General features: G+C 64.6%; 2 protein-coding genes across 6 annotated transcripts in view; one reads left to right on the top strand and one right to left on the bottom strand.

Moving 5' to 3' along the window:
* CORO7 (coronin 7) overlaps positions 1–26,094 on the top strand; it is a 53,082-nt gene that overhangs the window by 22,929 nt on the left and 4,059 nt on the right. For 2 of the 5 annotated variants that reach the window (XM_070779557.1, XM_070779559.1), the window contains exons 8-21: positions 1,644–1,730; positions 2,186–2,268; positions 22,194–22,248; positions 22,642–22,699; positions 22,788–22,933; positions 23,015–23,107; positions 23,226–23,336; positions 23,792–23,918; positions 24,232–24,407; positions 24,893–25,001; positions 25,115–25,201; positions 25,282–25,424; positions 25,500–25,604; positions 25,682–25,767. In XM_070779557.1, coding sequence (XP_070635658.1) covers positions 1,644–1,730; positions 2,186–2,268; positions 22,194–22,248; positions 22,642–22,699; positions 22,788–22,933; positions 23,015–23,107; positions 23,226–23,336; positions 23,792–23,918; positions 24,232–24,407; positions 24,893–25,001; positions 25,115–25,201; positions 25,282–25,424; positions 25,500–25,604; positions 25,682–25,767 — 1,466 coding nt within the window. Of the gene's footprint in view, positions 1–1,643; positions 1,731–2,185; positions 2,269–22,193; positions 22,249–22,641; positions 22,700–22,787; positions 22,934–23,014; positions 23,108–23,225; positions 23,358–23,791; positions 23,919–24,231; positions 24,408–24,892; positions 25,002–25,114; positions 25,202–25,281; positions 25,425–25,499; positions 25,605–25,681; positions 25,768–26,094 lie in introns of all 5 variants that reach the window. The other 3 variants (XM_070779556.1, XM_019987670.2, XM_070779560.1) reach the window with 2 other exon arrangements.
* VASN (vasorin) lies at positions 6,231–16,939 on the bottom strand. The gene is made up of 2 exons (XM_019987671.2): positions 16,788–16,939; positions 6,231–8,910 (listed from the first exon to the last, which is right to left on the bottom strand). Exon 2 carries the CDS (start codon positions 8,899–8,901, stop codon positions 6,880–6,882), a length of 2,022 nt encoding a protein of 673 aa, XP_019843230.2. The 5' UTR covers positions 8,902–8,910; positions 16,788–16,939; the 3' UTR covers positions 6,231–6,879.

The following is a 26,094-nucleotide window of genomic DNA, read 5'->3' as shown; positions in this document are numbered from 1 at the left end:
CTTCGTGTGCCCCATGACCATGCTTCTGAAAGCGCACATTGCCGTGTGCTGGACTCACCCCCAAACACTTCTGCAGTAGCAAGTCCGTTACGGTGCTCAGGTCAGAAAACTGACCTGACGCAGTCAGGTGAGACACCCCCATCACCCACCCGCGCCTCCTCCGTCACGATGCGCCTGTCAGGCACACGCTGTTGGCAGCAGGGCTTTCCCCTAGCCAGTCTGACCCGAAGCTTGTGCCCTAACCTGCTGACGTCGTTGCTTCTCTTTGGTTCACGTGGGCCCTTCAGCCTGCGTGTTCCGAGTGTGGGGACCCTTTTCTGTTTCACTGTGTCCCCAGTGCCCAGTGTCACGTGCAGCTTGGATATTCACATTACAAAAGAGCAGATGAGTGTGCAGTCCTGCCTCACCCAGGACGTGACCGTCCATCTGAGAAGTGTCCAGCCCCACCGCCAGCACCCAGCGCGGTGCCTGGCCAGGGAGAGGGCTGTGGAATGAACGAAGGGTGTGTGAAAGCTGTGCGAGCCGTCTGGCACTCCTTACACGGGATGTTTGCACACTGATGAGAGGGCGAGAGAGCCCAAGTGACGCTGATGACTGACCCTGGGTGCCGGTTCCGGAACTGACCCTCGCCCCGACCCCTCAGCCCATCTTGCGTGAAGCGAGGGATGTCGGGCCCCAGTTCTCAGGCTCCAGCCTGACTTCCTGTGCCGACTCCAGCCGGGTGGGAAGGGAGCAGTGAGAAAAGCTACTCGAACGACACGGAGCCATTTCCGACGGGCTCCCACGCCGGGGTCGGCCTCCGCAGGCTGAGGAGGGGGCGCTGGGCCAGCTCTCCTCAGCCGCCTCCCTCCCTCATTCATTCCCAAGGAGATCGTGGGAAGCCTGGAGGAAGCTGGCCACGGTTTGGGGTGAGCTATTTTTGGTAACAGGGTCTTTCGTCTCAGGCTCCAGGGGCCAGGGTGACTGGGAGGGAGCTGTTTGCATTTCCTCTGGCCCCCTTGGCTCCCCCCCCACCGCCTGGGCCCCAGGGACAGGGCCGCCCGCGGTGTGAACTCGCCTCCCCTCCCTGGGCCCGGGAAGCCTTCCTACTGGCAGCCCCAGCACCACAGGAGGGCCGTGCTCTGCCCCCTCCAGTGACTGTTCCCTGCGCTGGGCACCAGGCCCTCTCCCCGGCCCCCTGGCAGTGTCAGGAGGCAGCAGTAATTCTCGTAATCCCCCGATTTGCACGCCGCTTTGTGGCAGGCCTGTTCCTATCACATGTGGTCTCAGTTGATCCTCGCGACAGCTCTGGGAAGCAGGCGGCTTGGGCCATGAGCCGGGAAAATGAAGTTCTAGGAGGGCACTGGGTCCCAGAGCCTGAGGACGGTGACCGGCAGAGGTCGGTGACCAGCAACCAAGCGCCCCCTCTGGGTCACCCACAGGGGCAGGGATGTGCCACCATCCCGAGCCCCATGGCCGCGTCAAGAGGGCCCTTGGCAGTGCACAGAGCAGCCGGACAGAGACTAAGCCCAAGCTTGGTGGCCAGGTCGGCCCTCTGGGTGCAGAGCTGGCCCCAGCTGGCCGCTCCTGCCCTCCAAGGGGCCCTCGGGCGAGTGGACCCCTGAGGAGGGCCCTGGAACTCAGTGCCATCTTTCTTCTCCCAGAGCACACCAGCCCATGAGAACAGCAGGGACGGCCGGCTGGTGTGGACGGGCACCCAGGAGTACCTTGTGTCCACTGGCTTCAACCAGGTAGGGCTCCTCGTGGCCAAACTGGACATACACACCACGAGGGCGGGACAAGCCCCTCTGGAAGGCAGGGGCCGCAGCCGGCTCCAGGCCTGTCCATATACGGCCCTGCCCCGTGTGCAGCTGGGTCTCAGAGCCCCAGGGGACCGACGGCCGCTGAGAACTGGCAGATTCCATTTGCAATAGCTAAGCCTGACCCTGGGAACTGTGGTGGACACCCCCAGGGACCAGAGTCCACGGAGGGCCCCGCCCCCTTGTCACCTATGGGTTCTTAAAGGGGCAGGACATGAAAATCCAAATCCTCCCTCCCTGGCATGCCTCACCACCTCCCCGCCCCCAACTCTCGTGACTGCCCTCCAAGCTCTGCTCTGGGGCAAGTGCCCCCGTGCCAGCCCGTGTCCTTGGCCCCGGGGTTCCTGCACGGGCCCTTCTGAGCCCCTCTCTGCCCCTCCTTGCAGATGCGAGAGCGTGAAGTCAAGCTCTGGGACACCCGGCTCTTCTCCGCTGCCCTCACCTCGCTCACCCTGGACACCTCTCCCAGGTAGGAGTGGCCGGAGCGTCGGGTCGGCTGGCGGTTGTCGAGGGCCCTGTGATGTATATAAATGCGCGCCGCTGGTCAGGGGCAGGCTTCTGCACGGGGGCTTGTGCCAGTGTGTTTTGGCCTTTGGGAAGAAGACTGTGATTTGGCAGGTGGGGGACAAGGTACGTGGGGATGCGCTTGATTTTCTGTGAGTGCTCTGGTGGGGCTGAGGACTGGGACACCGAGGCTCCGATCGAGAGGTGGACGTGGGGTGACGTGGGGTAACGTGGGGTCTGGAGGCAGGCCTTGGACCCGCAGGCTCAGTGAGACCCCAGCCCAGGCCCCAGGCTGTCACTGGTAGTCCTGGCCGGGTCAAGGGTGCGGGTAGTCACTTCATCCTCCCACCCTCCTGAAGGTGCATACAGGAGGGTTCACAGTGGCATCCACGGGGTCCTGGCCAAGCCAGCTCGGTGCCGAGACTGCCCGGGCCTGAGGAGGCCGGCTCAGGGGATCAGGTACAGGGGGCTGGGGGAGGAGGAGGCGGAACCTGGTCCCCGAGCTCTGACTCGGGGTGGCTTGCTGAACCCCCTGCCCAGGCAGGGACCCGCAGAGGTCAGAGCCAGGACAGGGCCTTGGTCCTTGGATGTCCATCCAGCCCCTTCCTCTCCCATTTTACACCTGGGGAAACTGAGTCACAGGTGGCGCGGCACTCCGCCCAAGCTCCAGGAGCAGGGCGGACCGTGAGGGGGCAGGCTGAGTGCCCAAGGAGCTCCTGCCAGGGTGGCCCCGCTGAGAGCCCCAGGGAAGGGGAAACGGTTGCGGGGCAGAGACCCTCCACTCACGTCCTCTCTCACGACACAGGGAGAGGACGGGGAGCTGGAAAGCCCTGTTTTGCAGATGAGGGGGGTGAGGGTGAGTGAGGTCCCCCCACCTTCCTTTTAAGTGCACAGTGGGCATGAGGCCTCTGCCTGCTCTTGGCCATGGGGATCCCAGGGGGTACTACCAGGACCTCCTCCCTGCACGAGAGGACTTAGGGCTCTCAGGCCTCCTGGCTTCGTGTCCAGCAGCCCCTCCCCCAGCCCTGATGCTGCACTGGTATCTCATCCCCCAGGCCTCCCCAGGCCAGACACCCCCTTCTCTGTGGGCCCCCCAGCAGAGGGAGGGGACTGGCCCAGCCTGGACAAGGGAGTCCGTGCTAACCATCAAGGGCTCATCACCCCACCACTTCCTGCCTTCTAGACTCTGCCCCTGATCTCTGCTGGTTACCCACCCCCACCCCGTAGGAGCGGCCCCCGCCCAGCCCCAGCGTGGCCCCTGGGGGAGTTAACGATGCCCAGACCCCATGGTGCCACTGGCCAAGGCTGACCCTGTAATTATAGCAGTTAAGAATAGCCTCGCAGGGCCAGCGAGGCCTGGAATTTCTCAAATCACTCCCAGATGGGCGGCCAGGCCAGTGTCCCGCCCCTTTCATCCCCCAGTCCTGGCCGCTGCCCCACTGGGCCCACGCCCTTGGCAGAGGAGCTGGGACTCTCCAGCTCTCTGCAAAGCTGGTGGACGCCAAGGCTGCATGCCAGCCTCCAGGCCGGCCTGAGAGCTGGTGGGCCCCCTACCCCCAGGCTCCCCAGAAGCCAGAACCCCACAGGGACCCCCTGGGACATCGGGGGCTACTGACTGGGCTGAAGGTGGGAATCGTGCAGGGTGTCAGCTGCGGGCATCACCTAGGCCTCCACCACACCCGCTCGTTTTCTTTATCTTACAGATTTTCCACCTTCATTTGGGTAGAACAGTAAGAGCCACAGGAGGCCAGGGAGGGGTCAGGCACATGCCCCTGCCTGCCCCCCTCCCAGGGAGGACCCAGGGCCCCACCCTCCCAGGGGTCTCTGTCTCTGCTCCCACCTGTGCCCTTCCCCGGGGGCGGCAGGTCCTATCCCTAAGGCTGGGCCCAGGCAGACGGCCACCCCACACTTCCTGTGCAGGGTGGAGGCGGGGGTTACCGTTGGGGCTGACCTAGCAGCTCACACTCCGGCCCTGGAGAGGCAGAAACACCACCTGTCCCGGGTGCCCTGCCCCTAGGCTGGGTGAACAGTCAGCAGTTACCGGCCCCGGCTGAAGGCTAATGGAGGTTTTTCTCCAGATGTTACCAGTGCATAAAAGCTGAAGCCAGAGAAATCAATTCTCTGTTGAGGTCACCCCGGGAGCCAGCATAAGGGTGGAGGCTGGGAGCATGCTCTGGCCAGAGGCACCCACCCCACATCCCAGCGTGTTCCCTGGAGGCCCGGAGCTTCTGCGGCCCCTCCCAGCTCCTGGAGGCAGGAGGCTGACCGCCCCTTGAGGGCCAGGAAGCAGGTGTCGGCTCTGCGGTGGGCAGCCCGGGAGCCCCTCCTTAGAAGGATTGAAGGGCACGCATAGCCCCGGGGTCTCGAGGACCCGGTCGGGGGCTGGTGTTTCCCCACCCAGGGTCACCCTGGGTCGCGGCTGCCTCCTGGCTGCGTACCCTACTCGGTCCCCAGTCCCCCCTTCCTTTCCCAGCCCCTCCTCTGATGGGAGGCCCAAAAACCTTTTCTCGGGGGGCTGGCATGAGTGCCCCGCCTGCCTCCTGCAGGCCCTGCCACCCACCCCCCTTGCCGCCCCACTCGCCAGGTTTAGCTTTGCAGCGAAAACATTCCCTCAGCAGCCACTGCGCTGAGCAGCACCCCACAGGCCCACAATGGCCCCTTTGACGGGGCCGCCAGAGGGGAGGGCCGGCCTCGCCAGAGCCGTTCTGCTAATGGGACCCAGGCCTACAGGAAACCCACCTGGGCCGCCGCCGCCGCCGCCGCCTCAGGGGGAGGGCCCCACCCCAGTCCCTCTGCCCACCGCGGCCCCCCGCCTGCCTCCGCCTTGCTCACGCCAGAACCCTCTGCAGCCGATAATTGAATCCAGAGCCTCGCGTGGCCGGCGCTGACATCAACGCCCAGAGCCACAGGGCCTGCTCCGCAGGCCTGGCCGGGCCGCCTCCTTCCCGCCAGGGTGAGCCGAGGGGCCAGGGGGCCACAACCTGTGTAGGGCGGTGGGCAGGGGCCTGGGGGAAGCTCGCGCGGGCCTCTGCAGGACCTCCGTGGCCCCAGGGCCACCTCCCTTCTCGCCAGAGGGTGACCGGAAAAGGTGGCGGCGTGTGTCTGTGTCTGTGTTGGTTCCTCTCCCCAAGCTCCTAGTGCCTGGTCCAGCCAGGGCTGTGCACAGCCTCCCTGGTCCTGCCCCGCCTCGGCCGGTGGCTTCCAGGAAAACATTCAAAGTCCAGGGTTTCTGGGAAACCTGGGTACCCCCCCAGTGCAGAGAGTAGAGGGGAGTCTCGGGTCAGCAGACCTCCTGCCTGTGGGTGCCGCCCCTCGCAGCCCTGGCTGGGACCCCACCTGCTTGCCCACGGGGTTCCTGCCACTCAGGACCTCGCTCTCTCCACCACGGCCTCGTCTCTGTGGCTGGAGCAGAAAGCTGGGCTGGGGTCTCCCTGCCTGAGCCCACGTGGAGGGGCCAGGGGGCCATAGGCAGGGCTGACCCCACCTGGTCCAGGGCCGTCGTGGGCCTGGGGGACATAGCTCAAGGCACCCCTCCCCAGAGGAGGGCAGGCGGTGCACTGCTGGTCACACCAGTCCCTGAGGAGGGACCCCTGGGGGTCTGTGTCTGCTGCGAGCCTCTCCCAGGAGCCTGGCAGCTCCTGCTGGGAGAAAACTGGGCCTGGGGAGGGGAAGGCTGCCTTCAGCGTTCCCCTGCCCCGAGGCTGAAGTGGCCCCTCTCCCTTCCCTGCTCCCACCTGGTCCCGTCTCCCTGGGAGGCTAGACAGGGCACCTCAGATGAGCTGGACAGCCCAGGGCATGCCGACTGGGGCCCTGCACCTGCTGGGAAGCGGGGTCCCGGCTCCCAGCTCCCCGCTTTAGGCCGACCCTACAAGCCCTCACCCCGCCTCCGCGCAGGTACCCTGGGGCCGTGCCGAGAAACACACGTGCTGCTTCTTTTCATCTTTTATTTTTCTTACAAAAGGCCTTCATATCATCATTTGTCTTTAAAAAAAAACCAAAGTCCTTGTCTCTGAGTTTGAAAAACATTTTCCCAGAATAAATGGGAAAAGATCTTTATAAATACATTAAAAAAAAAAAACAAAAGTGAAACTTGTTCCTAAAGCATCTTTCTTTCCAGTTTCTTTTGCTCCTTCGCTCTCCAGGGCCGAGGCAGGATCACCCGCCCCCATCCCCAGTCCCATTCTCCCTCTGCTCTCTTTTCCGGGGGCTTTCTTCACGGGCCCCCCAGAGTCTCCTTGGGGTGTGGGGCTTGGCAGCCCCAGGCCTGTGTTACCAGCACACAGCCGGGCCGGCCCCACCCCAGGGGCTGCACATTGCAGAGGACGAGGTGACACCATTCTCCGGACACTCGGGCAGGGGGACCCTTAGAGGGTCATCCCCTGGGTTCCAGGTCTCACAGAAGAGGAGACCAAGGTCCAGAGACGGACGGGATGTGCTGTGGTCACCCAGCCCGGGTCCTGACGTGTCCTCATGGTCTGGATCTGAGAGGCTCCTTGATGTGGCAGCAGGAACCAGACCCCCTGGCTGGTCCCAGCGGGGCCAAGGGCCCGGCCCTGGCGGTCCGTCCCTCCCAGGCTTAGATGTAGGGCTTGGCTGGGAGGGGCCCCTGTGGGCCAGGCCCCGAGTAGCCCATGAGCGGCACCTCACACTCCAGCCCGCCAGTTGGGGCCTCCCCACCACCCTCCAATGCCTTGGGGTCTGGCTCCAGGGGGGCCTTGACCCCCTCCAGCTCCAGGGGGCCAGCCCCGGGTCCCACTTGCCCTTTGCCCTGCACCACAGCTGCAGCGGCCCGCCCCCGCCGCACACAGAAGGCTGCCCCGACGGCAGCCAGCACAGCCAGGAGCACAGCGGCCAGGGCGGGCGCGATCAGGAGCGGCAGGTTGCCCTCGCGGGCCTGGGTGACCGGGGCATGGTTGGAACGGACGGCCGGTGGTGTGCGGGCCTCCCCGCAGGCCTCCTCGCCCTCAGGCACCCTCCCAGCCCCCAGGGCCCGGACGCAGATGGAGTAGGTGGCGTTGGGCCGCAGCTGGGTGACAGTGTACTCGGCGAGCGAGGCGGGCAGCCGCAGCGTCACCGGCCGCTTGTCAGGGCCCGAGAGGTTGCGATAGGTGAGGCGGAGGCTCTTCAGCTGCACGGCGCTGCCCTGCTGGAAGCGCTGGAGCCCCACCCGCAGGGACGTGGGGCTGGCGGGCTCAATGCCCAGGGGCAGGGGCCGCGGTGTGGCCGGGGCGGGGCTGGGCCTGGGTCCTGGCCTCACCCGGCCCTCGCAGTACAGCCCCGTGAAGCCCTGAGGACACAGGCACTCCAGGTGGCCCCGCGCCCCCAGGTGGCAGGTGCCCCCATTGAGGCAGATGGACGCCGGGCAGTCCCGGGGCGGGGGCACAGGCCCCGCAGTGGGGGGCGCGGGAGGTGGCTGGCTCGGGGCCTCAGTGGCCAGCTCCGTGGGGCGGAGCTGGGTGGGAGCCAGGCTGGAAGGCGGGAGCGTGGGCTCCTGCACAGGGGCTCTCGTGGTGGGTGCTGTGGCCGTGGTGGTGGTGGCCGGGCAGCCAAAGTCTGAGTAGTCGAGGTCCAGGAGCAGCCGGCCGGCATTCTTGGGCGGGAAGTGGCAGCGCGTCTCCTCAGGGCTGGCCAGGGTCAGGCGGCTCTCCCGGACCCAGGGGCCGAACCAGCTGAGGGGGCACACGCAGTTGAAGGGGTTGCGGGCAGCCTCCAGGAGCCTCAGGCGGGGGAAGAGGGTGGAGAGCTCGTGCGGCAGGGCCTGCAGGCTCAGGTTGCTCAGGTCCAGCTCCTGCAGGGCCGCCAGGCCGGCCAGGTCCTCCAGCCACAGCTGGGCGATGCGGGTGTTGCCAGCCAGCCGCAGGCGTGTCAGGCCCCGTAGGCCCCGGACGGCAGGGGGCACGCGCTCCAGCTGGTTGTCGGCCACGTCCAGGTTGTGGAGGTTGCGCAGGCGGCCAAAGAGCCCCTCATCCAGGTGGCGCAGCCCCAGGCCGGCCAGCCGCAGTGTCTCCACGTTGGCAGTGTCCAGGACACCGGGCTCCAGGGCCGAGAGGCCGTTGTGGCTGAGGTCCAGCAGCAGCAGGCGGGGCAGGCGCAGCGGGGGCAGTGCCCGCAACTCGTTATCCTGCAGCTTGAGCTCCAGGAGGCGGTCGAACACATCAAAGGCACCAGGCTGGATGTGGCGGATGCGGTTCTTGCCCAGGTAGAGGCGCTCAAGGCGGCGCAGGCCGCGGAAGGTCTCGTTGGTGATTTCCTGGAGCCTGTTGGCAGTCAGGTCCAGGTTGCTGAGGTTGGCCAGTGGCTGGAAGACCCCCCCAGGCAGGCTGGCGATCTGGTTTTGCGACAGGTCCAGGAGCTGCAGCCCCGGCAGGCCAGCAAAGCTGCCCGCGTCAAGCGTGGTGATGCCGTTCTCAAAGACGTACAGGCCCACGGTGTCGGGCGGCACGTCCAGAGGCACGGTGGTCCCCCGGCGGGCGGTGCAGAAGACGGTCCGTGGCTGGTTGCACTGGCAGCCAGATGGGCAGCCTTGCACCCCAGGCCCCAGGGCCGGCAGAAGCAGCAGCAGCGGCAGCAGCAGGCGCAGGGGGGCCCTGGAGTGCATCTCTGGTCCCTGGGAGCAGAGAGGGAAGCGGGAGACCGTGAGTCAGGGGCCACAGGGGACAGCCACTCCAGGAAGGGTCAGGAGGGGAATTCCCAGCCCCCGTCCTCTCCCCACCCTCAGACCCGACAGCACACAGGAGCTGTGAGTCAGGTCCCCTGAGCCGGGGCCGGGCTCCTGGCGCTGCCCCGTCACTCCCTTGCTATGTGACTCTGAGTGGTCACGTGGCCTCATCATGGTATCAGTTGCCATTTCCTGCGCTGACACCAGGGTTCGGTGGGCTGACTGACGCACACAGAGGGGGCCCAGCCCCCAAACGCTCAGAGACCACGAACAGCTGCCCCCCTTCCCCTTAGCTCCAGCCCTCCAGCCTCTCTGCGGCTCAGAGAGAATACGTGTTGGTCAAAAAGCATCAGGCCCTGTGCCCTCCCCCGAAACACCCCCCCAACAAAAATCTCTGCGGAGGCAGACGGGAAAGGAGGGAGAATGCAGGTCCTGGAGCGGCAGCCCCTCCCGCAGCATCCGGGAGAGACGGGCGGGCAGGCGGCCGAGCGCGTAAGTAGAGAAGCTGGCTGCCCCCGGCCGCCGCCGCCACGCTCCGTGTCCTGCAAGTGAGGAGAGACCACAGCAGGAAGACCTCATGTGGAAACTATGGGATCGGTGTTTTTCCACTTGCGAAGTCAGACCTGCCCAGGACGCAGCCAGCAGGAGAGTTCCTGGGGAGGGGGAGGCAGGGAACCTCGGCCTCCAGGCCCCCCATCTCTGAGCCGTGATGACAGAACTAAAGGTGGGGGGCTCTGGCCTCCCTGGAGTGGCCCAGGGTGCAGGCTGGGGGATAAGGTTTGCGTGGTGTCCCCAGAGAGAACACCAAGCCTGGAGATGCTCCAGAGTGGATCCCCCGCCATTTCTCAGGATGCACTCTGGGCCAAGTGTGGCACGGGAGCAGCAGCCGCCGTCCCCACGCACCAGCGGCACCGAGCGTCGCCCAGCAGCTCCTCCAGGTGGGAGCTGTTCTCCGTGATCCCAGATGACAGAAGAGGGGCTCCTGGAGGCACAGGCACTTGCTGCCTTCACGCCGCCAGGAAATCTGAGCTGGAGCCCAGCTCCTTAACCACGTCCAGGTGCGGCTGGGCCTGCCCTCCTGACGCGGGGCCCAGTCCTGCCCTTGTGGGGGTAGCTCTCCTAGCGGCTCCAGCTGCCACTCGTAGCCGGAACTGCCTGAGACAGGATGGGGCCACAGCATGGGCCCCCTTCATTTAGGCTTCTGCGGGGAGCCGGGGGCCACCCTAGCAGCAGTCCCCCCGCCCTGTGGGCCCCTAGACCCCCTGAGAGGCCGGCACACGTCCCCTCCAGGTGTCTCCAGCTCACACAAGGGCCTTTTGTGCTGAGGCTCAGCCTCCCCTCCCGCACACTGGCCAGCCTTCCAGCCACGCAGGTAACAGGGCCCCCCCGGCCGGCATGCTGCCCACTGCCATGCATCAGGCTGCCTTCTCTGGGGTCGTGGGATCCTGGACCTGAGTCCAGGAGGGGCAGGTTGTCCCCCAGAGGCCGCGATGGTGTCGGGCCAGCTCTGGGTAAAAGCCCGTAACCAGGTTGGGCCTGCCTAGAGCCGCCCACCTGCGGGGTCCCCTCTGCCCCTCGGTCGTTAACGCTGATGACCACCCTCCGGAGGCCTGACCCTGGCCTGTGCCCTGGTCTGTGCTCTCTAGGTCCTGCAGTCCTCTCCCAGAGGGGTGGCCGCGTCGGCTTTTGCTTCCCCGCATCCCAGAGAGTATCTCTGCTGAGTGAACTGGGGGAAGCTCGGCCAGAACCCAGAGGCCCGGCGCGCCGCGGCCCCGCTGGCGCCGTCCCCAGGGGGCTCTGGGCCGCACCCAGCCTCCTCCCCCGCCTGGGCCCGCTCCACCCGTACTGACTCAGAGGGGCGGGTACGGCCTGGCCACCAGATGTGCTGGGAGCGACCCCCGCCCCCTCACCCGCGTCTGGGGTGAGCCACCTCCCCTTGAAGTCGCCCTCCTGGCAGGGGGCAAGCAGGGTCAGGACGGGAGTAGGCAGGCTCGGGGACAGGGGGCTCCCTACCCACAGCCAGCCCGGCCACCCCTACAGCTTCAGCTCCCCCTGGGCCTTACACAAGGTCACAGCTAAAAGCCCCACACTCCAGTCTGGCAGCCCTGGGTCAGGGGCATTCGAGGTGTGAGGTCACAAACAGCAGGCTCCTCTCAGCACCCCAGTTTCCCCGTCTGTCCACCCGGGCATTTCAGAAAGGACACCTCCCAGGGCTGGGGTGCTTGGCACCGAGAGGCCAGGCACGGTCTCTGGGGGCCTGAGATGCATATTGGGTGTGTTTCCCGTTCTGCATTGAGGAGAGGTCCGGCATAGACTCAGCTTCCCTCTATAGTCTGCTGGCCCTTTAATCATTGAAGTCCTCCTGGGCGGGGGGAGGCAGGGATGCTGGGGGTCTGTCTGGCCGAGCTGGCGGAGGGTAGGGGGTGGCATTCTCTGCTGGGGAGACCCCACAGGCAGCAGCCACCCTGCCTCCCAGCCCTGAGGTGCAGGGCTTAGTGTTTTCACCTGAACCCCACTTCCCCCATCCAGAGAGCGGCTGGCACTGAGGCTTGGGAAGGTGACATCTCAGGGCAGTCAGCTCTGGGGGCTCTGCCACCAGGAACCAATGAGAGGGCCCCAGAGGGTAAAGGCTGACCATGGAGGGGCGGTGGTGGGGCAGCCTAAGGCCAGTTCCGCCCCTACACACGTTCTGAGCTCCCTCCTCACCTGTGGACTGTGTCTCCCCAGCCCTGCTTCACCTGGACTTGGCTCTGAGCACCCGGGGTTGTGGTTCCATGTCCTCCTGTTTGTTTGAAATGGGGAAGTTCCTTTAACAAGTTCTGGGAGCGATTCCGCCTGTCTGGGCGCGTGCTGGTGTGTGTGTGTGTGCGTTGGGGGCGGGAGCGTCTCCCCGGGGTCACGGCTGCCCTGGCCCTTGCAATTTCAGCAGCTCTGAAGGACCAGGGGCCTGGGCTTTGATATCTGATCTGCTGACTCCAACAGGGCGGTGGGACCTCGCCCTCTGCAGAGGGTGTGTGGGGGTGCTGGCGACAGCCCTGGGGTTGGGGGCAGAGTGTCCAGGGCCTGCCCACTCCTCATGGACTTGCCTTGGCCTGGCCCCACTACGGGGCCCACCAGGGGACCGAGCCGGGGTGGGGCTTTGGGGTCCAACTGCCTGTACTGGCCGCCTGGCCCCAGCCCTTCGCCTCAGTTCCCATCTGTAAAGCAGGGGGTGTGGGGTGGGTACAGCCCCTGTGTCTCAGGGCTGTTTAGTTTGTATTTGGAGAACATTCTGAGTGGTTTCTAAATAAGTGGGTCGGTAAACATTACCTACTGAGGGTGTCACCCGTGAAACCTCTGCACGCGTGGGGTGGGGGAGCCATGATGCATACATTTCAGCACAGACAAGGCTCCTGTGGGCCCAGGGTGGGGCCTCCACACACGGGCTGCCCACCGTGCTTGGGCATGGAAAAGTGGGAGAAGCTGGAGCAAGCAGGCTGGGGCGGTGCTGGGGGCGTCTTTCGTTCTACAGGGGGGTGGGGGGAAGTGAGCTGTCTTTTGGCTGGCACTTCAGCATGTGATGGGGGGTGGGGAGCAGGAGGAGGGACTCTGTGAGTAAGAATGTGGTCATCTCAGCTCTCAGGGACCCAGAGTGTCCCCACCCACCCCTTAGCATGGGACACACCTGCGGGCACCTACTCACACAACAGGCCCTGGGTCAGGCAGGACTGGCGAGTGGGCGGACCCAGGCTCCAGACCTGAGGCTGGAGCATCTTCCGTGCCTATTCAGTGGGCAGGGGTGGGTACAGGCAGACAGCAGTGGGCACACGCCCTTCCTGCACCCGACGCTTCAGAGTGGGTACCCAGGGTCTGGGCTGTGGCTCTGACCCCGCAGCTCCCAACGCCGGCCGGCCGGGCCTGGCAGTAGCCCAGCCCGGGAGTCTGCCAACCCCCCAGGCAGGCGAGACTGTGCCGGCAGCCAGGACGGCTGGCTCCGGTTTCGCTGACGTGTCTGAGGAGGCTCCAGGTCCGGGTTGGGTCCACCCGCCTCCCCATCCCTAGCGGGCAGCAGCCCCTGGCCCAGCAGGCAGGGGTCTCGATCCTGGGCCCTGGTGGATGGGGCCAAGGGGACTGAGCCTCAGGTTCCCCAGAGATAGCCCTTGGGGTGAGGGTGGGGGGGTCCTCGCCCTGCCCTGTGATTAAGCCAGTGGGGGGGTGGGCCCACCACTCTTGGTGTTACCACCTCCAGCCGGTTCTATTCTTGCTGTGGATAGGGCCCGACACACCACACCACGACTTCATCCGGGTGCTTTCCCTTCCTTTCCCTTCCATCTCCCACCTGTAGGGCTTCTCAATTCCAGCTGCATATTGAAAATCACCAGGAAGCTTTAGAAAAGTTCTAGTGCTCAGACCCAGCCCTCCCACAGGCAATTTAGTAAGATTTTCTGGGGTGAACACCGGGCAGAGTTGTGTTTCAGAGAAGCTCTTTGGGTGGGTGGGTCTCCTTGCCTAGCCTGGCCTGGCCTCACAGATCCTCGGGCAGAGGGTCGCCGAGGCAGGCAGTCTGTATGGCAGCCTGTCTCCCTGTCCCCGGAAGCCTTGATCCCTGAGCTGGCAGCACTGGAAGAGCCGGGCCGGGCCCCCTCCCCGCCCCACTCCACGGCAGGAGCTGCTGGCTCTGGGTGGGTGCCGTCTGGGGCACTGTGGGTGACTTGGCAGCCACCGGACCTGTCAGCCCAGGGGAGGGAAACCAGTGACTAAGGCCAGTTGCCAGCTCCAGGGAGCCCTCGGGGCAGCAGGACGCGCCTTCTTGGTCAGTGCAGGTGCCACCCTGCAGGACACCTGCGGCCCAACTCAGAATGGGCTGGTCCAGATGCCACCATCGGCACGTGCCAGTATGATGCCACCGGGGCTGGGCTCAGAGACGGGGCCTCCTCACCGCCCTGTCACCACCCAGGGCCAAGACACCCATCAGGTAGGGCCCTAACCCTGCAATTAACCCTGAATTTGCCAGGGGAAGACAGACCTTAGTCACCAAGGGAGGCCACCAGCCCCAAGTGAGCTGGGCCCAGGCTGTGTGCAGCCTAGACGGGGTGTGAGAAGGAGGTAGAAGCCCCTCCCCCAGAGGGACGCTTGCTCTTCTGATGCCCTCATGCCTGGGGCTCTTGGTCACCCTGCCGCAGAGGTGGCCCTCTGCAGGGTCTGTGAGCTGATCGGTGGGCAGGTGGCGTCGGTCGAGGGGCGGGCCACGACCCTGCCTCTCACCTCTCACTGCTGCCCATGTGGGCCCCAGGGCCACCGCAGCCTCTTCTCAGCGCAGGCCAGCTCCCTCCTTCCTTCTTAATTAAATCTCTCAGGCAGCCTCCAAGGAATGTCAGAGCCTTATTGCGTTCCCCGGGAGGAGACTGGTGGGGGCTGTCTCCCACCTTAGGAAAAAACTGGCCCCTCGCCTGCCCCCACTTCCAGTCCTAAGGTGGCCTGGTGCCTGTGTGGGGTACCCGCTCCAGCCTCCTCATACCCGGGGAGGCTGGAATGAGGAAACGCGGGGGAGGCCCACGGGCCTGGCCGGCCAGGCGGCCCAGCCAGCTGAGAGAAAGCAGTCCGGCTGCCTCTGGAATGTGGAAACCGATAAAAGGAAGGAGGCCGAGCCCCCGCCCCCCCTCAGGGCACCCCTGCCTGCCCCTAAACACAGCCGTGCTCCGGTCACGCGCGCGCGCAGACACATGCCCACACCAGACACACACCCACTGGGCTGTGCTTTGAGACACACATACACACACGCCCTCCCCCTTCTCCAAGAACTCTCAAATTCCACAGCAGTGAGGGGAGCTGGTTTTCTTGGCAGTGCAGAGCCTTGGGCTCCCTGGCCCAGGGAGGGGACTTGAGGGGGGCTCCAGGAGGGATCATTAACCCCGTAAAGTGGCACTGCTGTCCCTCCCATGAGCTCAGGGCCTGCCAGTGTCAGGGTTGCTTCTGTGGGCAGAGGGCTCACCCAGCCTTCCCTCCGGTCACTTAGAAGAACTGGCTGGCTGGCCTGCTGAGGTGGGAGCTGCCTCCAGGGCCCAGCTGAGACCCTGCCCCCCTGATCTCAGGAGCTGCCTGGCCCAGGGGTGGCGTCCACTTAAAAGTCCCCACAAGGACTCAGCTCTCTTTACCTGGGACTTGACCTAGCTCCCCAACCAGTGGAGGTGGTCAGGACCCCTCTCCTGCCCAGGGCATCTCCCTGGGGACATCTGCCTGGGGCAAGCACAGGTGTGGGCACTGTCTGAGGGACTTTATCATGTCGAACCCCTCCTCCTCCACGTCCAGGGTCTGGAGAATGTGGTGCCATACCAGCTATTGCCCTGGGCCACCCACCCAAGCTGACTCTCTGGACCCTCAGGTCCCAGTCTGCAGCTGCAGGAGGCCAGGGGAGGTAGGGACAGTCAGTGCCCGGGCCCCCAGCCTGGCACGCGTGTGCTCATCCTCCCTGGACCGGGGGGTGGAGGGGCAGATAATGGTCTGGAGGGAATCCAGCTGGGCTGCTCATTACCAGAGCCCTCTTCCTGCCTCTGACACTCTGTTTACAGAAGCTCTGGGGGCTGATTCCCTTGGGAGAAGACCGCAAACTCAGGAGACTGCTCTCCCATCCCCCTGCGCCTGCCTGCCTCAGCCCTCTTGGGCCTTGCCAACAGCTGGGCCCGTACTGGACATCATGGCCCGCTGAACCTGCTGACCCCACTCGGAGGTCACCTGCCCAGCCACCCCTCTGTGTCCCCAATGCCCAAAGTCTAGCCTAGTGGGATGGGACCTCGAGATTTAGCTGAGTCCCCCCCCGCCCCCGGCCCTGGAGGCTCTTGGCCTGGAGAGGGGGCGCTCTGGGTCTTGGTGCCACACTCCGTCCGGAGCCTCACCTGCCCTTGGTGCAGAAGTTGAGCAGAGTGACCCTCAGGGCCACTTCCTCCTTCCCACCTTTCACACTCCACCCCTCAACCCCAACGGGAGGGGTAGTCAGCGACCCTGGTGTGGTAATCGTTAACGAATGAGGGTGAGGCAGAATGCTTGGCACCAATCAGCTGGCCTGCCAGTGACCACAGGGGACCTCGCAGCCTTCAGGCCCCAGGGCTGCCAGCCCAGGGACACAATAGATTAGGCTGGTTCCAGGCCACTGGGTTCTCAGCCTGAGCAAAGCCCCTTCCCTGGAAGAGGCAGAGATGGGCCAGCCTAATACCTGGAGTACGACCCTGGCCGGCCAGGCAAGGTCCATACCCGGCTCCAATGGGGCTGCATGCCTGTGGCCCCCATGCTCTGCCCTGAGTGACAGGGGCCCTCAGCGCCGAGCCCAGGCCGTGGATCTGCACAGGGGGGCGGGGATCGGGGTTGGGGGTTATCTGTGACCAGAACCAGACTGTGTCACTCCAGGAGGTAGAAGTAACCTAAGACTGTCCTAGCCAGCCCCTCAAAGGGGTTTGATTCATAAAACTGGTCATGCCGGAGGGCCCAGCCGTGGGAGGAGGAAGCGAGGGAGGGGGTGTTTATTTCGTCTGCTCGCAGCCCCGCAGGCCGGTGAGCCGCGTACGCGCGCGCGCACGCGCGCGCGCCCTCACCCCGGGCTGTGGAGCTGTCGGCGCCCGAGGACTACCAGATAGGGGGACGGGCTGGGGCGCACGGCGAGTTGGCCCAGGTGATCTTGCAAGGACTTGGGGGCCCGCGTGCCCGCCCTGGGTGCGTGTGCGCGCAGCGGACGGGGGTGGTGGTGGGGGGAGGCGGTGGCGGGAGGTCCGCGCGCGTGATCGGCGCGTGTGCACAGCCCGCCCGGGGCGCCCTGCGTTCCCACCCCGCAGCCCCCAAACCCAGCAAACACTCACCGGGCGGCGGCGGCGGCGGGAGCCGGGCGGGACGTGCCGCGGCCTCAGTGCTTCCCAGCCCGGCTACCGGGGTCCCGAATCGCGAGATCCTGAGGCAGTCGGCGTCCGTCTCTCCCTGCCCCGGGCTCGGGCTGCGGAGTCGCCTGGCCCGAGGCGGGTCCCGCCTTAAGAGCCGGGGGGCGGGGCCGCCGCTGCCGGGGGCGGGGCCGCCCCCCAATTGGCCGGGGCGGAGCCGGCGGAGACCCGCCTCCTCTCCTGGCCGAAAGGGTCTTCAGGCCCGGCAGGCTGGTCCTCACCCGGCCGCCCTCCCGACCAGGCGACCGGGAGAGAGTCATAGGAGTCCCGCGGTCCAGCCCGGTCCAGTTTGCAAACCCCTGTGTTTTGTGGAAAAAAAAAAAAAAAAGAGCGAATATCGACTGAGACCAAGCGTTCCAAACCTAGATGGGGTAGGACACACCAGGCAGGTGATTTAAACTCAAGGAATGCCCCCCAACCTGCCCAGAGCCTCTCGAGACCTAGGGAGGGCAGCCCCGATGACCTGTCCCAGCCTGCCAGAACTTGCGATTTTTCAGGGAAAACTGGAAATCTGCATTTTTAGGTGAAATCTCTTTAAGTGTGCTGTTGTTGGTTGCTAATCCCAATTTCAAGAACTTCTGGGAGGCCACACACACACAGCCCTTCTCCGAGCCTCATAGGCACAACCTTGATATGCCAAATCTGAGTCCTGGGGTCCTTTTGCCCGACCTTTGCTCTGGACCGCTTTCCCTGTGTCTTAGATGGAGGGGCTGAGACACAGGAAGGGAATGTGACACACCAGCCACAGATACTGGCAGCGTAAAGGCCAGATGTGCTGGGGGATGCCGGATTGAAGCGCCAGGTTGGGCCTCACTGTCAGTAGGTGGGGCCTGAGTGCCGCTGACAGTGGCCCTTTGATGGGGCAGAAGGGGAGGGTGCCAGGGGCTGGACTAGTCCAGAAAAATCCCCTGCCTTGGAGGCTTCCAGGAAAACACTCTGCTCTGCCCTCCCCCCCACCCCACCCCCTCGGCACTTGTGGTCAGAATTGTGCCTTGGAGCCTTTGGGGACCAGCTCAGCTCCTGACTTGCAGCCAGGCTCCAGGACACCCACCACCCCATCCAGCCCAGCCTGCAGCCAGCGCCTTTGGCTGGGCCAGCTCAAATCTCGGGGGGCCTGATGGCTTATCCCAGCAGACGGCCACACCAGTTCGGGAGGGGGGGCGGTTTGAGTGGCTTTTGAAGAACTTGATGGCCCCCAGAAGGCAGGACGGCCTCCGTGTCTAGTCTCTAGCAGGGCTAAGCGGGATTCAGCCACAACAGTGACCTCCCAGACTTTCCTTTTCAGCTCTGCTCCTCCTCAGGACCTCTCCCCCCACAGGGCCGCCTTCCAGGATGGACAGAGGTCTGCACCCCTCGTTTTTGTTGTTTTATATGGATGTGGGGTGTGCCTTGCAAACCCCTGAATGTCCGCTCCTAGGTCAGTGTGCAGGCCCTCAAGTGTATTTCATTTGACTCACACGGGACTTTTTCAAAGTTGGAAGCTACTGGCAACGCTGAAAAGTCCAATGCTTTCACATTAGAATGGAACTTCCCGACTTGCCTTGAGCGGAAACTGTCAGCTGAGGCTGGGTGGCTGCTGCTCCCTGTGACCAAGGCCCAGACTCACAGGTCACCCCCGTCCCCACTGTGCCCAGTCACCCCAGCCCAGACTGCTGCACTCCCCCCGCTCCCTTCAGGGTTTGAGTCTGCGGTCGGTACCGTGTGGCTCTGCTCAGACTGTCCCTATGCCTCTGCCCTTGGGCCTTGTGTCCCCACTAAGGCTCTCAGGGAAGTCCAGCCCGACGCTCCTAAAGGAACAGGACTAGCTGACAGGTCCGGGGCATCTCGCCTCTGTGACCTGTTCTTGCTGGTAATGAGATACCCCCTGCTTAAAGCATCCAGACCCCGCCCTGATCCCAAGCCTAGGCTCACACTGGCCATGCTCCCGTCCACCCAGAAATTGAAGGAGGTTCCAGGAGACACCACCCCCCAGTTTCTCTATCCTGTCCTCTTTTGGTGTCAAGGCACTACCCTGTCTTAGGCCCTTGTTCTAAGGGAGCAAGGGAGTGGGGGTGGGGGTCAGGGCTTGATTCGGGCAGACCCCAGTGGCCAGCCTGGGTGATAAGAACAGAACCAAGGGAGCTGGACTGCTTTGGACCAGTGGCAGTGCCCGGATGTCTAGGTGGTGGGTCTGAGTAGAGTGATGGGCTAGCGGAGAGAACTAGGGGAGGGTTCTTAAAGCTGCTTTTCCTGGCAGGCTCCCTGCAGTCCTTCCTGTGTTATTTGCAGCAGCGTTGGGAAAGCTGGTGGGATTATCAAAGGCTGACCCCTCCCGACTCAATGGACGTTGGAGCAAGTTCCGGGAGATGGTGAAGGACAGGGAAACCTGGAGTGCTGCAGTCCATGGGGTCACAAAGACTGGGACACGACTTTGCGAGTGAACAACAAGCCCTCCCCCACAGGACCCACTTGACACCACCCTTGTTCTCCCATCTTCTGGGACCTGGGCTCAGAGGTCGGGGGCAGATCCAGGCTTTAGACTTTCCATGGCTTTGAGTCCAGAGCAGACCCCCAGACCCAGGTCAAACCCATTCCTAGTGGCAGGCCCAGATGCCAGCCCTTCCCCCAGTGCCATGGCAGCAGGAGAGATGCCCTCGCCAGCTTTCATGCCCTCTGGCCCCGTGCCAGGCTGGGGCTTGGTTCTGCATTCCAGATCCAGACCTGGCTTGGCTGTCTTTACAAGGCCTGGGGTCAGGCCCGTGCCAGCTGTTGGCCAACCCTCGGGGCCGGGTGCCATGACCCCGTTTCATGGCCTGTGCGACAGCAGAGGCAGGATGCTCCTGCCTGGCGGAGCTGCTCAGGTAGCTCCGCCCGAGGTGAGGAAGACTGGCCTGACCTGTCAGAGAAGCCAGCCCTGCCCTCCATGACTTCCTGCCCCCGCGCCCCTAGCACCTGAGTCAGTGGGCCAGCCAGCCAGGGCCGACGGGGCCGGGGTGGGGGGGTGGGGTGCCAGGTCACGCCTCTACAGGAGGTTCGTTTAGAGCACCAGTGAGCCACCGATGCCAGGGTGGAACCGGCAAGCCGCTCCCCCATTTCTCGCCATGACAGCAGCAGGATGGCAAGACTCCCTGCCCAGCCCACTTGCTCTCAGACTCTTGTTTTCATTCCTCCTGCCCGTCTCTACACTGTGATCTCTGCTCTGCACAAATCTAATCCTACCTTTCTCGAGATGTGTCATTTGCTCTTTGTTGCTCACCTGATGGGAGGAGGCTGAACTCCCTTCCTGATGCCCCAGGCCTTGCTCTGGGTGGCCTCTGCCACCCTACCCTTGGCCTCAGACCCTCCCTCACTGCCCAGGCCACCAGCCAGGTTGTCCTACTTCCTGTTCCTCAAACAAGGCCGTGCACCTGCCTGCCACAGGGCCTTCGCACGTGCGAAGTTCCCTTCCTGCCTGCTCCCTCCTTAACCTTTGGGTCATACGAAACACCCCCTCCTCTGTAGCCAGCCAGAGTCAGGCCCTTGTGCCCTCTTGCCATGTGTCCTCAGAAAACCCTTCCTTCATGTGTTTGCCTGTGGAATTGTATCTGCCTATCACCCAGGCTGTGAGCTTTTGAGGACAGAGGTGGGGGCCTGTTACACTCACCTTTGGTCACAGCTGACAGCCCAGCTAAGGTCTGGGCACCAACCAGCTCAACCAGGAATGAATGACGTGAGTGAAAGTCCAGTTAGAGCCGCCAAAGGGACCTGCCTCTGCCCCCACTGGAGCTGGTGTTAGGGCCAGAGACGTCGGAGATCACACGACCACTTTGTTCCCCTGCTCCCCCTCCCCCCTAACAGCGGGCAGTGGTCAGATCAGGCCAGGAATGGCAGTTCTGAGCCCAGTTCACCCTGCAGAGCCCGAGGTAATTAGAGGCTGTGTCGCTCACAGGTGACCGGCCCCAGGCGCTCAAGGAAGCTGTTGGAGACACCCAGGGCCCCACCCAGCTTCCCAGTCCTCCCTGGCTCCCTTCCAGTGAGGGCGGGGGCGGGTGGGCAGCTGGCTGGCAGGGGACCGGGTAGGCTGGGCCCTTTGTTGCCTGGGTGAGGGCCGAAGGCAGCTGCCACAGCTGGGCGACCTCTGACCGCTGGGACCACCACGAGGGCGGCGGGGTTGCATCTGAGGATGAGTGTGTCCGTGTCGAGGTGGGGGCCCGGGCCCGGGGGTCCCCAGGGATGTGACACCAGACCAGGAGCAGGAAACAGATGAAGCCGCCTGTCCGAGTGCTCCTGGGTGTCTCCCCGCCTTCCTCCCCCCAACTCAGGGCCTGGAAGGCAGCACTCACAGGGCTGGTGGGCTGCCGGGGGCCCTGCAGGGCCCAGGGGAGAAAGGGGAGTAAACCCCTGGGCGGTGACAGGCCATTGGCCGAGAGCGGCAGGGACGCCAGGGGCTTCCAGCCTGGCCCCTCTGACCCCAGCCTCTGCCCTGCCCCAGGGCCCACCTGGGGAATGGGGGGATGGAGAGCACAGAGGCCGGGAAGCAGGGCAGGAAGGAGCCCTTGCCCTCGGCCCCTGGCTCAGGCTCGAGCACAGGGGCTCAGAAGTGCTGCTGAGGCGGGTGCTGGGCCTCTACGAGGCCATCGAGGCCCAGGAGCCGGGTGACCAAGGCTACAGCCCCAAGCCCTAGTGCGGTCCGGGCTGTGCTGGGTAGGGATGGAGGGATGGAGGCAGTCCTCGGTTCCAACCACCCCCCACCTTCCCTGGACTGGTGTCTAGGCTGTTGGAGTGAGACTACAGACAAAACCTACATTGGGGGTTGGTGGGGGGTGGGGTGGTTTCCTGGCACTACTGAGCTTGGGAGGAGATCAGGGCTGAGGTACAGAAACGGGGGGGAGCAGCTCCCTTGTGCCAGGGCCTGGCACAGTCCTGGGAGGAAGCAGCTGGGCAGATGGAAATGGTGTTAGTCACTCAGTAGGGTCCGACTCCGTGACCCCGTGGACTGCAACACACCAGGCTCATCTGCCCATGGGCTTCTCCAGCCAAGAATACTGAAGTGGGTTGCCATTTCCTTCCTACCCAGGGGTCGAACTCTGGTCTCCTGCCTTACAGATGGGTTCTTTACTGAGCCACTAGGGAAGCCCTGGGCAGATGGACCCCAGAAAAGAAAGGCTGGGAAGCGGGGGCATGTCGGGAGCACGGGGAGAGTGGGTGGGTGGAGGGTCCCCGGACACCAGCGTGGACACCACTGCACCCCTCTGGGCCACGGTTGAGTTTGGCCTGAGCCCCTGTGTAGTGCTGTGACACTCAGCCCTGCTGCCGCCCCTTGGTCATGGGGACTTGGCTGCATCCCCACAACCTGCTGTCTCCCTCCCCCAGGTCTCTGGTGCCCCTGCTGGACCCAGACTCGGGGCTGCTGGTCCTGGCAGGAAAGGTGAGGAGAACCCACCCACGTCAGGCCAGAGCTGGTCCTGACTGGCAAAGTAGAGATGTAGGATGCTCACCACCCCCACACAGAGGGGGAGCTGGGACAGTGCTGCCTGGGCTCCAGCCTCTGCCAGGGGCTGCGGGCACACAGTCAGGGTCACAGCCTAGAGTGTGAGCTGCCCGAGGACGAGGCTGGGAATGGAGCAGACGAATACCCAGCAGGCACTTGTGATACTGATCGCCGGGGGGTGGCACCCCGGCTTGGCTTGGCGCTTAGTAGGCGTCTGCCATGGTGGTGCTGTGACTCAGTCCTCAGGGAGGGATGGGGCGGCCAGAGTGGAGCCAGGCAGCCCGGACCGCCAGCACGGTCAGCATGGCACGTGGGTGGGCTTCGTTACAGGGAGAGAACCAGCTCTACTGCTATGAGGCGGCCCCCCAGCAGCCAGCACTGAGCCCGGGTAAGCTCTGCTTGCCTCCCCCACCCTGCACCATCACCCCCTTCCCCGGCCTGCCCTGACAGTCCTCCGCCCGCCATGTCCCCACCAGTGACCCAGTGCCTCCTGGAGAGTGCGCTGCGGGGGGCGGCCCTCGTGCCCCGGCGGGCGCTGGCCGTCATGGGCTGCGAGGTGCTGCGAGTCCTGCAGCTGAGCGACACGGCCATCGTGCCCATCAGCTACCACGTACCCCGCAAGGTGAGGGGTCCTGCGGGAGGGGCTGGGAGGGCCTGGGGTGGGGGACCTCGAGCTCACCAGCCTGCCCCTGTCTGCCGCCAGACCGTGGAGTTCCACGAAGACCTGTTCCCGGACACCGCAGGCTGTGTGCCCGCCTCTGACCCCCATGCCTGGTGGGCGGGGAGCGACCAGCAGGTAAGGCCGGGGCCTGGCTGACAGCCCCTCCAGCCGTGACTGGCATTCAGCGGCCCAGTGTCCCCCCACTCCCTGGGGCCCCGCCTCTTCTGCCTCCACTGTGGACCTCTCCCCACAGGTGCAGAGGGTCAGCCTGCACCCCGCCCGCCGGGCCCACCCCAGCTTCACTTCCTGCCTGGCACCCCCTGCAGAGCTCACCCCTGCCACGGCCCAGCCCGCGGGGACGCCTGTAGGTGACGCAGACCCCAGCGTGAGTATCAGCAGGGGGCAGGGGGCAGGGGTCCAGGCGGGCCGCAGCGTGTGGCCTGCCCCACAGGTGTGAGAAACTCGAGAAGCAGAAGTGAAGAACCCCAGCGTTTTCAAAATCGTGCAAAACGCCTAGGAAGTGAGACTTTCACACACACAAAAAAAATCTAAATTTCTAGCCTCTCTTGAACAATCCTGACCACTCCGGGCCCGCTTTTCCACAAAGTCAGGAGCTGGCAGCTGCCACCCGCTGCCCCGTGCGCTAAAGCTCGGCTCACCCCCGTGTTACCCCCTGCCCCACCAGTGATTGCGTCCCCAACCCCACATCCTGCAGTGGGGATTCCCGCCCACCCCAGTGTCCCAGGGTGATGACCCCAGACCCTGGCCGACCACCCACCCACAGGGGGCCCGCTGGCTGACCGGATGCTTCTCCCCTAGGAGGGCTTCTCCTCCACACCCAGCTCTCTGACCTCGCCCTCCACGCCCTCCAGCCTGGGGCCCTCGCTCACCAGCACCAGCGGCATCGGCACCAGCCCCAGCCAGCGGTCCCTGCAGAGCCTGCTGGGTGAGCGTGAGCCCCTAGCACGGGCGCCCTGGGCTATCCCCCACCCCAGCCACCCTCCTCTGCACCCCAGTCCTGATTCCCTTCCAGTACCAGTTACTTCCTTGTGGGGTGAAGTGAGTCTCGATGGCCTGTACTTTCTGAGATCTGGGCAGTTGTGTTGGCCAGACCAGCAGAGGCTGGGGTCCTTTGCCGAGGGGAGCAGGAGGCCCAGATTCAGGGCTCGCCCAGGCGCCCCTGCAGGACTTCCCAGGGTGGGCAGGCCGGGGACCCTCACCTCACGTGGCTCCATGTCCCTGCTGCCCCCTGCACCCAGGCCCCAGTTCCAAGTTCCGGCACGCTCAGGGCAGCGTCCTGCACCGAGACAGCCACATCACCAACCTCAAGGGGCTCAACCTCACGACGCCCGGCGAGAGCGACGGCTTCTGCGCCAACCAGCTGCGTGTGGCTGTGCCCCTGCTCAGCAGCGGGGGGCAGGTGGCCGTGCTGGAGGTGAGGGCCAGCCCCACCACTCAGTCCCCATGTCCCCCTGCAGGATGCTGAAGGCGTTGAGTGCCCACGCCAGCTCACCTTCTCTAGGCTCAAACCGTGTGCCAGGCACCCCGCCCAGTATCCCATGCTGGGGGTGCCATTCTTATCCTCGTCTTACAGATGAGAGTGATGAGGCACAGAGAAGATAAGTGACCCATGGGGTCACATGCCGTGTAAGTGTGGAGCTGGGAATCAAACCCAGGCCCCCTGAGCCCCGAGCCTGAGCTCCTCCCACCACTCCAGCCGCCCCCTCACTTCCTGGGGGCCTCACGGTCTGCACTTGGGGCTCAGAGCACAAGGTGGCTGAGCAGAGAGCTTGGGCATCACCCTGGGGGGTCGTCGGCTGCAGACAGTAAGGCCCAGACGTGCCACTTGCCCTGCAGCCACTGGGACTGGGCTCTCCTGCCTGTTACTGATGGGCCTCGGGGTGGGGGCACCTCCCACAGCTGCGGAAGCCTGGCCGTCTGCCCGACACTGCACTGCCCACGCTGCAGAATGGGGTGGCTGTGACCGATCTGGCCTGGGACCCCTTTGACCCCCACCGCCTCGCCGTGGGTAAAGAGGCTGGGCTGGGTGCTGGGCTTGAGGGAGGGTCCCGGGGCCCCAGATGGGCTCAAGGGAAGCCTGGGGGCCTTGGGCCAGCAGTGACGAGCCTGCTCACCCCGCAGCCGGGGAGGACGCCAGGATCCGGCTGTGGCGGGTGCCCCCTGATGGCCTGCAGGAGGTGCTCACTATGCCTGAGGCTGTACTCACAGGTGAGGGGGGCCTGGGTGGGGGCTGGGGGGTGGGTAGAGGCTCCCGGGGGGCTCAGTGTCACCCCACACCTCAACCCCAGGCCACACGGAGAAGATCTATTCTCTGCGCTTCCACCCTCTGGCGGCCGACGTACTGGCCTCCTCCTCCTACGACCTCACTGTTCGGATTTGGGACCTCAAGGTTGGAGCCGAGCGGCTGAGGCTACAGGGCCACCGGGATCAGGTAGGATAGTTCTGGAGGGCAGGTGCCCAGCCATGGGGCAAGAGGCTGCTTCTCAACCTTTCCACCTGCCCCCAGATCTTTGGCCTGGCCTGGAGCCCCGATGGGCAGCAGCTGGCCACTGTCTGCAAAGACGGGCGCTTGCGGATCTACGAGCCCCGGGGTAGCCCTGAGCCCCTGCAGGTGAGCAGGATGGGCTGGGGGCAGCCCTCAGACCCCGTGGGGGTCCCGGCTGGGCCTCATATGCTGTATCCTAACAGGAAGGCCCAGGGCCCGAGGGGGCCCGTGGAGCCCGCGTTGTGTGGGTGTGTGACGGTCACTATCTCTTGGTGTCAGGCTTTGACAGGTGAGGACTCTGGGATCACCATTCCCATCCCCAGACCTCAGCATCCACCGTGCCCCGTCCCCAAGATACACATACACCTGTTAGGTGTGCAGAAGCTGTCCCCACCCTCACTTACTGGATGGATAGTTGGGTGGATGGATGGATGGATGGATGGATGGATGGATGGATGGATAGATGGATGGGTGAATGGATGGTTGGGAGGATGAATAGATGGTTGGGTGGATGGATGGATAGATGGGTGGTTGGGTGGATAGATAGATGGATGGTTGGATGGATAGGTAGGTCAGTGGATGGATGGTGGGGTAGATAGATGGTTGGGTGGATGGA

Source organism: Bos indicus, chromosome 25 (assembly GCF_029378745.1).
Source record: "Bos indicus isolate NIAB-ARS_2022 breed Sahiwal x Tharparkar chromosome 25, NIAB-ARS_B.indTharparkar_mat_pri_1.0, whole genome shotgun sequence".
Classification (NCBI taxonomy): domain Eukaryota; kingdom Metazoa; phylum Chordata; class Mammalia; order Artiodactyla; family Bovidae; genus Bos; species Bos indicus.
The sequence above is the reverse complement of the archived record's forward strand: the minus strand, read 5'-3'. Positions and strand labels throughout refer to the sequence as shown.

What these genes read in the sequence shown, in the direction of transcription:
- VASN (XM_019987671.2), bottom strand. Translation starts at nt 8,901, where the DNA reads ATGCACTCCAGGGCCCCCCTGCGCCTGCTGCTGCCGCTGCTGCTGCTT.